General features: G+C 40.7%; 1 protein-coding gene across 1 annotated transcript in view; it reads right to left on the bottom strand.

The window, feature by feature from the left end:
- Positions 1-4,936: 4,936 nt before the first annotated feature.
- The window catches only part of PRKAR2A (protein kinase cAMP-dependent type II regulatory subunit alpha), a gene marked incomplete at its 5' end in the record, with an annotated part of 31,054 nt that continues 23,502 nt past the window's right edge, over positions 4,937-12,488 (bottom strand). Inside the window, 5 exons of the mRNA XM_031555511.1 lie at positions 4,937-6,135; positions 6,721-6,859; positions 7,506-7,571; positions 9,522-9,596; positions 11,388-11,489. Of these exons, the coding sequence (XP_031411371.1) occupies positions 6,002-6,135; positions 6,721-6,859; positions 7,506-7,571; positions 9,522-9,596; positions 11,388-11,489 (516 nt within the window). The remainder of the gene's footprint in view (positions 6,136-6,720; positions 6,860-7,505; positions 7,572-9,521; positions 9,597-11,387; positions 11,490-12,488) is intronic.

Genomic DNA, 12,488 nt, shown 5'->3' with positions numbered 1-12,488 from the left:
GAACTGCGGGAGGAAGGCGGGCCCGACGATCCGCCAGCCTCGAGGCCGGGCAACGTAGCGAGGTCAAAGCGCTAGTTAAAAGCTTAGCCAACTGCTGGATGGTTTGTTAATAAGTTTGTGACCATAAACGGGACCGCCGCGGTCCCTTCGCGGAGCCGCACACGTGGTGCCACATTCTAACACACGTAGCGATCCTGGAAGCTGTACGAACAGGCAGACGTTCCTAAGTGTGCTGCAGGCCCTGCGTGCGCCCCAGCAATGCAGCAAGGAGCCGGCAGCGGGTGGGTGTTGGAGTCCTGGCTGTGGGTGACACGTGGGCACAAAGCCCTGGGATCGTGTGGAAAAGCAGCAGAAAGGAGGGAAGGGCCTTCGCTCTGCAAATAAATCAAAACTTTAATAATTTAAAAAGCACCCACCATGAAACAGCCTGAGCTTAAGAACCGGCTGGATTCTTACTTCTAAAATTGCATCTCGCCAGGAATTAATCTGAGCCAGCAAGGGAACACTGCAGCGACCTAACAGCCGTCCGGTGCAGCCTGAGTTAGGGCCCCGCGCACAGGAAAGCGTTTCCCTTCTCCCTAACCACTCTCTGACCACTCTGCACTAAGGAACGCCGAGGTTCTGGGCAGATTTCCCTATTTGACCTTTGGATTTTGTCCCCCCTGGGAGCAATCCGCTCCATCCCATCCGCTGACAGCCCAGCTGCGTCGGGCTGTGAAGAACTGCTCTCACCTTCCTCCTGCTGATGCAAATACAGCATGCTTATGTCAGCTAAAGCCTTCGGTGCTTCAAAGGAGATATTCATAAGAAAACAAAAACAGTGCCCCAAGCCTCCCCTGTAAGCATTCAGCAGAGCTCATTTCCAACCCTGTCAAAAGATTTCAGTTTCCCAAGCAGTCTGTTGGATTCCTAAGACGCTTTTCCTGGACTCCTCTCCCACCTAATTTAAAAACTGTAAAATACTAAATGCTTTAAACAAAGCTTAAGCAAAAGCGGGTGTGAAATAATCTTTTTTCCAACATTCAACATGTACCAAGGGTCATTTTCTCATCAAATTATTAGTGAGGTTAAAAAAAGGCACAGAATGCAGCAGCACCAAGTGAGAACTCAAGGAATACTGCGGTCCTTCAAGGAACAGAGAAACAGCGCAGAGCCCAGATAATCTTCCTACAGTTATTTGGCAAACATGCCTGAGCTGCCAGTTTTATTTGGAGCAATAACATCTACAGAAATTTCTATTACTTTTTAAAGATGGCAGCAAAATTTTATCACTGGAAAGCAAAACGTGGTGGTCAGATCATGTACAAATGTGTTCTGCTTATTGCAGTAGGGTAAGTGCTGTTCTCCATAAGCCCTGATAACAGCAGAAGGAACTCAGGCCCTCCAGGGAAATCTGGTTAGCTGCTGTAAATCCCACTCTGATGTACTCGCTGTGGGGGGCTGTGTCAGCTGCAGCGAACAATAAAGAGCACACACAGACTGTACCAGGAAGGCTGGACACAACATGTCAGTTTATTAACCAAAAGTGAAGCCGAACCCCAGAGTGGTTTAACTTTTTAAAACCATATGTTTATATGACAGATACTTTTTTTTTTCCACGTTAACACTGTACTGCAAGAATCAAATTTTGCAGCTGTTCACCCTTTGAGAATCAAATACTAAGTGTAAAATGAATAAGGGTCCCTCGAATCAATTAAAAACATATTTAACTCAAAAGAACAGACCAATTTTAAGAACTGTCTTATGAAATTCTCCCAAGTGAAAGACTTTCAAAGCACTTGGAGCCTTGAGGTAGCAACTTTATGCAGAATTTAATTCCCCTCCTGCCCCACAAAGCAGAGGAAAATTAGTAACGCATTATTAGCTCCAGCCAGCTAAGCGGAGTTGAGTGTTCTCTTATGAGGTTAGCAACTTTCTCTTCCACCTTGGAACAGCAGTGTAGTGCTGCAGACATCAGGAGAAAATCCACAAGGAAGGCCTCTTGAAATAAAATATCTGGTTTGAAGGAAGTGAAATGATCAGCAATAACTGTAACAACAAAAATTATCTGGAGTGAAAAGAAACACAAAGTGTTTGTATTTTGGCAAGACTAATTTACAAATACACATCAAGAACAAGAGCCCATTTTCAGCCAATGGAAAAGAAAGACTGGAAGTGACATTCAAAGGGATTTCTTTTTGCCCTCTGTGCAAAATTGCACATTGTTTTTTCTCTTTTAGAAGAGAGCACTTTTGCCCCCCCTTTTTTAAACATCGTGAAACGTGTGCAGTGACATTAAATAGAAATGGAAATGCCAGGATATTCGGCCACTGAAAGCTCCTCTCACTGCCTTCACAACAATCACAAGCAGGGAATCATAAACTTTGCTTCCCTCCAAGTCTCAAAGACACTGTCCTTCTTACCCACTTTGCTGCTGAGTTCTTTGATTAAAAACTAGACCTCTCTCCACTGTTAATTTCAGGGTGTCCACAGCAGATTTACTGTTCACTGAGCTGTAACAACAGCAACAAAAACAGCTGTGTGCATTCTCCTCGTTTGTGAGGAGCAGTCATAGTGAAAAGGAATAAGCTGAGACGCAATAATGCAGGCAGATCTTTGCAACCAAGCTCTTCACTCCCCAGTCACACGATCACTGCTAGCATGTTTTCTGACTTTGCTCACTGGTGCCGTTTGGCCAACCAGGCACCTGGCAACGTCCACAAACTTTGGACACTACCTTCATGCTTCAAGATCGCACAGAGCATGATGGTTAAACCAAACTAATCATGCACACTGCAAACTACAACACTGTGCATGGATGAGCCTTCTTACAGACTCGCTCTCCTTCAGCTCAAGGATTTGAGTCAGGTTGCCTCTTTACACTACAGAAAGAGGTCATCCTGGATGCAGGACAGTATTGCCCAATTTGCTTTTGCTTCAGGGAGTCTAGAGAAAGATAGAACTTCAAATTCTTGTTCTTGGATCCCAATCTTCTGATTTTCTGTTCTCATCCTCTCCTTTGACTTCTAGAAGCCATGAAATCCTCCCTTCCAGGCAGAACTAACTTATAAATCTAACATCAATCTGGGCATTTTGTTACATTTGCATATGCTGAGGAATAAAATCTTGTCCTGCAGAGAACAAAGTTCTGTAGGAAACAGAATCCATCTGTGAAACAGCTCAACCTAGTAGGCCCCTCTGAACAGAGGATATTCTGCCTAGGAGCAACAAAGGCCCAGCTGATGATTATTCACAGCAAGTTTGTCTTTAATTCACACGACAGCTTAGGCAGCACTTAACTCATACTGGTTTGCTGACCAGTTTATGCCTGGGTTGCAGGACAATCTAAGTTGGCTTCTGTCTTGGAACCCAAAACATCTTGAACTTTAAAATATCAAGGACTGTTTTCATTCTTTTGTTTGTTCTTTAAAAAAAATAATAATAATCCATAATTAAAAGAAGGATATTGTCTTTGGTGTCAAGCCTCAGAAGCATGACAGCATGAATGAAGTACCTGCTGCTCCTTTGGCTGTAATTTATCATCAAAAAAAAAGAAGAAAAAAAAACTAGCCAGGAAAGCAAAGGAAATTCTCTGCTTTAAAATACATGCAGTTAGAACAGCTGCTACACATTACAACCAGGACTTTAATACTATGGAAACACCCCGTTCAGTGGTGCCCATTACATATCACTTGCATTTTATAAAAATATTACTCCAATGACAGTAACTGGACAATAGTCAAACTTATCAAGTTGCCATCTTACTTATATTGCAGGAACTGGGAGGACTTCATCTATTTAGGAAAAAGAAAGTCACCCAGAAATCAACTTAGAGTTGCAGCAGAGTTTTCTGTGCCTTAAAGAAAATATCCACCACTGTAACAACTAGAAGCAGAAATTCAACACTAACATCCTTCTATTCTTGCTCAAATGGCTGTGAATCAAGCCAGCACATTGTTACACCAGCATCCACAATTCAAATATCATAATCCACATAAAACACCACTAAGTTTTTATCACGAGCTGCAGAAGAACATAAATTCAAAGGGTCACAGATGTACTACCTACAAATTTCATATCTTTATCTTGGGTTCCATCAGAAGAGGGGTGGCCAGCAGGGACAGGGAGGTAACTGCCCCCCTCTACTCTGCCTCACGAGGCCCCATCCAGGCACTGCATCCAGGTCTGGGGCTCCCAAACACAGAAAGACAGAACAGTTGGAGAGAGTCCAGAGGAGAGCCACAAAGATGATCAACAAAGATGATCAGGGGACTGGAGCACCTCCACTACAAAGACAGGCTGAGGGAGCTGGGCTTGTTCAGCCTGAAGGAAAGAAGGCTGTGGGGTGACCTCATTGCAGCCTTTCAGTACCTAAAGGGAGCCTACAGACAAGAGGGGAATCAACTCTTTGAAAGGGTTGATAACTGTAGGACAAGGGGAAATGGTTTTAAGTTGAAGGAGGGAAGATTTAGGTTGGATGTGAGGGGGAAGTTCTTTACAGAGAGAGTGGTGAGGTGCTGGAACAGCTGCCCAGAGAGGTTGTGGATGCCCCGTCCATCCCTGGAGGCGTTCAAGGCCAGGTTGGATGGGGCCCTGGGCAGCCTGGTCCAGTGTTGGATATGGAGGTTGATGGCCCTGCATGTGGCAGGGGGTTGGAGATTCGTGATCCTTGAGGTCCCTTCCAACCCTGGCCATTCTGTGATTCTATATAAATATTCTTTTCATACCATAAAAATGTCCTTATTATCATCTGATTCATATTTATATAGTGCTCTGATAAAATCTCAGCAGAATTAAGTTCATTAAAGCTGTGGAAACACTCTACCTACTAAATGCTGCAAATTTAATAGGTGTTTTAGATAAACATAATTAGCTTAGTTATCACCTAAACCAAAAGATTCCTCAAATACACCAATTGTCTAGTTAGCAAAGACAAATGCTGACAACTTTTGAAAGGCTTATGAAATCTGTGGCATTTGAAAGCATTCAGGTGTCTAATTAAGTTAAAATACTGTGACACTGGAAGGAGGGAGCTCCTGTAGATAAATACAGAAGTAGTCTTCCTTTAAATTACAAAATGTTCATTCTTAAAAAGCTTTAAAATTGAGTCAGACAACAGCACCCTGGCAAACTTGCAGTATAAAGGATCTCTGTAAATGAAAGAAGGTCATCTATTGTGATTTTGACACCATATATATATATATGTGTGTGTGTGTGTGTGTATGTGTGTATGTATATACACACACATATATACATATACAGTATCAGAAACATGGAGCAAATCTGGGAGAAGACAACTATAACACCTTCAAGCCATATGATCTGAACCACTGCACTTTTTTGGGAAGCATGAAGTTTTCTTTGCTGCTCAGAAAACACTTGAGATTTAGCAATGCTTCATTTTCTGCATTTTGTTGCTAATCAGACTCTCACCGGTGTCCCCAGCTCAGTTTACTTGGTTTAATGCAGTACCTGCAGTTTTCAGCAGGGGGAAGAAAGTTTCAGTGCCACCTTACTAAGTGGTTCCATTGATATTTTAACGTCAAATCCAGCTGCTACAATTAAAAGCAAATTTAGGTAATTGAAGTGTTAGAAGATAATAAACCTATCAAAGACTTGTATTCCAGAGGTTGCCTCTGAGGAACAGGCAACCTCCTGCCACAAAATCTGATCTGAAAATTTATCCCAACAGGAACACCAGAAGGAAGGAGGCTTCTGTATCTTGCACACTTTGGGTGTCGTATCAGGCACTTGAACTGCTGGACAGATGCCATTCTGAACCAAGTAAGTGAACTCAAGGTTATAACCATTTTAAATCTAGGTCTAATAATGAAGTATCAGCAGCAAAGTGGAGGCAGGGAGTGAGCAATCCATCTGTGCCGAGACTTGCTTATGGTTTCTAAAATGCCCAAGAAGACAGCAGCATTAACTGTTCCGTAGTGTCCATTTTCCTTGTGAGTTGTGTTGCTGATAGGAGGCTTTTCTGTGTCTTGAACTAAGAAGGCACTGAGGTACCCTGTGCCTAATTCCCTGGATCCAACAGGTCCATGCTAGAGCCAAACATTGCCACCAGCTGCTCCTCATAATGCGTTATATTCCTCTTCATAATGTCCATGCAGGGTCCAAGCAACCTCTCAAATGCTTGCACATCCATGACTGCAGAGAAGTAAAAATATGATTGTCAAGTAGAGTCCTTTTTGATAAAGCAATCTACTTTTTGAAGCTGAAGCACAGAACTTCAATCTAACCCATTTGGTTTTGAGGCTTCAATGGATGCTGATCTCCCTCTGTACTATTGCTTGGAGGAACAAGATTAACACACACACCTGATCTCAGGAATAAATACAGAAGTCAAATACACACCGTGCAGGCATTAACAGATCACCTGGAAGCTGTGACAAGCAAGCTCTAGATAAGCTAATGCTTAAGTCTGGAGTCTTGGTGCAAATTCTCCTTTTCAAAGGGCACAGAACACACACACAGGAAAACCAACCTGCTATGCAATTATCCCCACCCATCTGAAACTAGATGTCTGAGCAGAAAAGCAGTGGTGCTTCTCAAATTTCAGCATGGTCATCCACTTCAAGCTGTGCTCTTAGCTGTGCTCTTAGCTTCTAGAATCTGACCATTTGGTGCCAAAAGACTGCCAGGCTTTGAATAGTTTCTCAGTTAGGGGTAGTTCACAAAACAATAAGAGACGAGAAACAGGTAGCTAGATACACACAGAGAACATTTGCTTACCTAAACATTTGACCTCTCCAACAGCATAGGCAGAGGCTGCCCTGGGCTTGTTGGTAACAAGTGCAAGCTCTCCAAAATACTGCCCTCTGTGACACCGGGCAATCTCTACTTCTTGGTTAGCTTCCTTACTCATCATAGTCTGCAAAACAGTACATTTTAATTACTCTCATACAGTTTTGTCTTTGTGCAAGATTCAAGTTAATCCCAGATAGACTGCACGTGTGCAGCTGCCCATTGGTTTACAGCTTGCAAATTAGCGGCTCCTAAATCATGCCCTGTAATGGTATAATGCCTTGACAGCACATTCAACTGTGTGTTTGGTTAAGTGTACGCTGGCCCACAAGTTTTGACCTATTCACTGTTACAAACTTGGGAACTTCTACACAGCCTAACACAGCTACAAACCCAAAGGACTGCTTCAGACTGTATAGGAATCTATTCAAATGCTAATGAATACTGTAGATAACACACCCAGCTTTTTCTTAGTTATAGTTTGCTACAAGAAAGTTTCATTTTGACCCTTAAGGCCAGGGAGAGTACAGGAGGTCAGTTTGCAGAGCAGACAGAAGAAACAAATCTTCCAACTCTGGCAAACTGACTCCTGCCCACTTCAGAACTGATATGGGGGGATTTAAAACATACATCACAGTTGTGACAATGATCAAGTACTTAATGTCTTAAAGTCAGTCAAGTTAGGCTTTTGCACACTGCAGTCAGCCAATCAATGATTTAAGCCAATCAAATGAGGGATTAATTTAAAATCTAATCACCCAATTCAAACTCACCTTGCTTTTAATCATGATTTTTACTTCACCAGATTCTACAATATAAAAGCAATCTGCTTTATCGCCCTGTGAAGAAAAGGTAAAAAAAATACGTATATATTTTTAGTTTATTACAAAAGTATTTATGAATGGTATTATTCATTCTGAACTGGGCTTTGTGCAAGCCACCAACGTGAACAGTTGTGAAAATACAGCGAAAAAAGAATAAAGCACTCAATGACATTACACTATTTAAGGAAAATAAATCACATCAGGAAAGTGGGAGAAAGAAATTGGTAGCCATTTGGAATCAAGTTCCAAAAAGATATAGGAACGTGTTGCTTTAGTAAAAACTTCTGTGTTAGTTCCACTCATCTCTTTCTAAGAAAAAGTCCCACGGAGTTACAGAAGAAATTAGGCTCTTATCTGTGGTTCTTCCAAATAGTGGTAAGCATTGAAGTACGAAGTTCTTCATTTCCTGTTGCCAGCTATCACAAACTGCTGCACTCAGCACACTTCTTAACAACACACTGAATACTCAGTACTTTTAAGCACTGAAAACAAACTGAGGAGGAGTCATGGGGACTTCACGTAACACCAGCAGTATGATTCAAAGCACCAGTAGTATGATTTAAAGCTACTGCTTTCAGTCATACTGCCCTAATTGACAGATCAAATTCCAGAAAGATAATTAAAATGTAACATTATCCATGAGAGAAAAAGGATTCATGCTCTTGGTGCAATCGCTGTAGTACAAGAGCAATCACCCTCATTTCCAAGCATGAAATTTCATCATCTCTAGCAGTGTGTAACAATCACCCAGATCAGTCCAGAATATTAATCCTACTTGTAATTTTCCTTACATGTAATTACATCCTTATCCTTAATTCAGCTGTTACAGATTGAAACCAACCCTGTAACCGGATCACTGACGGTACAGCTTCCCAGTTCTGAGACAGCTTTGATTTTGCTGACAGCCCAGTTTCCTCAGGCTCTTAAGCAACAAGATTTTCAGCTTACACAACTGAGTCTTTTTGGAAAGAACTGATTTGGCTGTATTTTGTTATCAGCAAATGTTGTTTTCTTGCACTATGTTAGCCGATATTCAAGTTATTAGGATTAACTATTCAAGACACTATGAAGGATTCCGATTCTGTTTATAAAACAGGAAGACCTGTGACCAAACAACCTACCATTCCAGGTAAGCCAAGGACTTCCCTGCATTAACCCCTGCTTAAAATAGAGCACTTTCTCAAAATAAATATACAAAGCTACCCTCCCAGCTAAGATTGATGCAGAAATTCTTATGTTTCATCTGTAAAAATACTCCAAGAAATCAGTTCTGTCACAGGAAAATAAAACAAAAAAAATTTCAGATTGAATTTGTCCAGCTTTATGTTTCAATCTAGCCTTGATCTATTACAGCAGACATTACAGTTGACTGAAGTTCTGACTATTCCTAACACTAAAATATTCTTTTTAAAGGCATCTGGAAAATAACTTTAATTAAAGTGATAGTTCTTTGACAGCACAGTTAACTTACTTGAGATCAACTAGCAAAACATTCCTATTGAGCTTGTTTAGCTCTATGCAAATCATAGTCCTGTTGAATTGCTTGATTTTGTTTAGTCAGACCCAGAAACTGGAGATGCTCTGGATGTGGTTTGGGACTCCCTGTTTAATCTGGTTACAGGTGCCTATAAAAACTGCACCTCGGGGCTTTCATGAAAAATTGCAAAGACAGACATGTAATTTCAGCTTTTTAAGGCTCATTCCTCTTGAAGCCTTGCAAAGACCATTTATAAAAAACAAATGGTCAAAAGGAATTACCCAAAAGCTACAGCAGTAGAATAAATACATAACAAAATATATGCTGGCCCTTCCCCACATATTCAAAAACTGGTTAAACAAATTGAAAGTATTAAAAGAATAAGTGATGCCAACTTGATCCAATTAACATGATTCTGTGAGTAAATTCCACATAGGAACAAAAGCAAATAGGGGAGAATGACAGATGGGAATTTATTCCCCAAGTACCTGAGAAATGATACGTTCCCCATCCTGATACACTTTCTCTCCTATAACATCCACAATTTTCATTCGTTCTGATGCCTGCAATGAAGAAGAAAATCAAGCACAATTATCTGCTATCGTAAACTTCATAACTCAGAAATTAAGTGCTCACTAGACAGAAACATGCTGAATCTGGCTACTGAAAAATGCAGCCCCCACACGACTTCATAATACTGCAGCAAACTTTCAAGACTACCAATGATCAATGGCAAAAAAAATTTCCAGTGTCCCACACCTAAAGTTAAAAATGACTGACTTGGCTGTTTTAGAACAGAAAAAAATCACTTCCTGTGAGATTCAGCTGAAATCTGAAGAAAGCACTTCAAAAAAATGCCAAGTACTTCCCAAGAAACCTCAATGAAAAATACTATTAATTCATTTTCAAAATATTTTCATTGCTATGCACTTGAAGGTCTTCGGTTGGAGTTTTTTGTGTGTTTATTTTGGTTGGTTATTTTTTATCTTAAAGCTCACTGCTAGATTAGCAAGAGGAAGAGGGGATATGAGAAAGACACTGGATCTAAAAATTGTAAGCAAGCACTACAACAGGATGCCCTGCAGCAAGGTCAAGAGGTACCAAACTGACATGCAGTGAAATGTGCTTTGGCCTTCACAAACAGGAAGGGAGAAAGGACAGTTAAATTTATCTCCAATCTTTCCTGCTGCCCATCTAGCACATCACAAAACAATTTTAATGGTTCAGAGCAGTGTAAAAATAGTAAAAATATATTAAGAAAGGAAGAAAATCCTAAACAGTTAAACTGAATACCTCAGCACATGATTCATTTTTAATCTATTCATTTCACAAATGCACCTCCTCTAGCCCATGTTTGAGGAACTGTTAATTACAATCCACGCATGATTCAACTGCAGTGTGTCATGCAAAAAGCCAGCCAGTGCTAATGAGATTTTTCTCTTTTTTGAATCCTTAAACTTTTATGAGTCATTCAGGGCTCAGAAAAAAATCTCACTGATGAAACTAGTTTAAGCCAGTCATTGAGGGAGATGTTGTGTAATTCACCCCCATCCACAGCTATCAGCATAGGTCCAAACTAATATATTCTGGAAGCCATTATTTACATTTATGATGCTTTGCAATTTTGTAATCTTCTCTCAAGAGGATTGAGAACTATTCCCAAGTGCTAAAGATTAACGCTGAAAAATATAACAAGGAATCAAAGAAAAATATAAGTTATGGCATAAGGCAAAGGCAGACACATAACAATGTTCCATGCAGTTTGGCATGCCTCCAAAGCCCTTCTGAAAATACAGGCTGAATCAATAGCTTAGAAGTGACAATTTACACATCATTCCTAAAATCATGCACCAGACACACCAATATAACACGTGCTTGCTCTGCCTGGTTATTTTTTTCCGGGGTAGCAGTGCTTCCTTTAGCTTATTCTTAGCTTAGGACAGTTAAGGTAAAGCAAGATCTGCTGAGGGAAATATCTTTGAAATTTAAAATCATTCACAGTTGATGAAAATCAAATATTCCAGAGACCGTATCGTTACTTCAGAAACACACCCTCAAACAGAACCAAAACCCTGAGTTCCAGTTTCCACTTTTATCCCTTTAATATCTCTTCTCTACCTGTTTTATGTTTTAAAGCCTTTGCAAAGACTGAGATAAAAATTGCCTACTGTGAACAGTGGATATGAAAAACACGTTGGACAACTTCAACAATACAAATTCAGTTCTACAGCAAATAGGATATTAAAGCAGCTCTTAAAAACATGCAAGCAAAAAATGACACATTTCTGATATAGTATAAACCAAATGGGGAGCTAACAGAAAACTCTGATGCAAACATCTCTGAGAGACTTTACCTCCAAGGACTTGAGAAGGGGTACAGACTCGATAAATAACTCGTACGTCTTCCTCTTCTTTGCATTGTTTTTCAATATGATTCTTCTGAATGTCACTCGATCCTGCAAGAGACAGCACAAATTGATTATTCCTCCTAACTAAAATGCTTACTGATTAAAGAACCTTTATCTACCATCTAAAAAAAAGAATATCGAATATGTGCAAGAGAATTTAGATACAAGAAGTCAGTTATTAAAAGGTATGATCATCACAACAGTGACGTTAACTGGCCTCATGATAGTATTTCCTATAAATACCAAACTGAAAAACAGGGAGCTCTAAGACAAACTTGGTCCTTTTCAGATAGCCATTTAAGAATTCCAGTTTTACTCTCTCTCGTACTGTTTCCCAGACCTGAGTCTGTGAGGCTTTTTTTTTTTGGTTGGCTCATTTTCACATACAATGAAGAAGTTATGCTCTTCTTGCTGAAGCTACTAGAAGCTGAAATTTGCAATTCCTACTAAGGCAACTGCAGAATCAAGTCTAAACCAGGTTGTTCTCAAGTCACAGATTCAGATTCAAGTAGATCAGCAAACAGAATATCAAACAGCAACAGCCTTGATTCTTCCCCCCCCGTTGTAAGGATAAGAGGCAGCTTTTTGCAGAGAATGGCTATTTCTGCACTTCCATCTGTCCACAGGTACCATAGCAACCTCCTGATGCAAAAACGTTCGGAGTTTGTTTGTTTTTGAAGCCCAAATCTTGGTCAAGCTCACTCCGCCACCCACCCGACTTCCCTGCAGGCACCAATCCGTGCCGTGCCGGCTCTGCGGCAGCAGGCGGCAGCACGAACCCGAGTGAAGGGCAGACTGCCCGCAACATCTGGCTGAGCACCTGCAGCAGCAGGCATGTCTGCAAGTTTACTGTTAGAGATCTTAACGAAATGCTTGCTATTTGTACACAGAAAATGTTGTAAGACATTGATAAGAAGGGCCACAAGAGAGCTGGGAATAAACACTACATGCAAGATAAGGGGAAGGGGACTCCTCCACCAGTTATTTTCATTAACATTTGTGTAACAGTAACATTAGTGGCCCTTACACAAGGTGAGTCTAAGCAAA

This window comes from Meleagris gallopavo, chromosome 14, assembly GCF_000146605.3.
Source record: "Meleagris gallopavo isolate NT-WF06-2002-E0010 breed Aviagen turkey brand Nicholas breeding stock chromosome 14, Turkey_5.1, whole genome shotgun sequence".
In the NCBI taxonomy this organism is placed as follows: Eukaryota; Metazoa; Chordata; class Aves; order Galliformes; family Phasianidae; genus Meleagris; species Meleagris gallopavo.
Note: the sequence above shows the minus strand (reverse complement) of the source record. Positions and strands in the feature narration are given on the sequence as shown.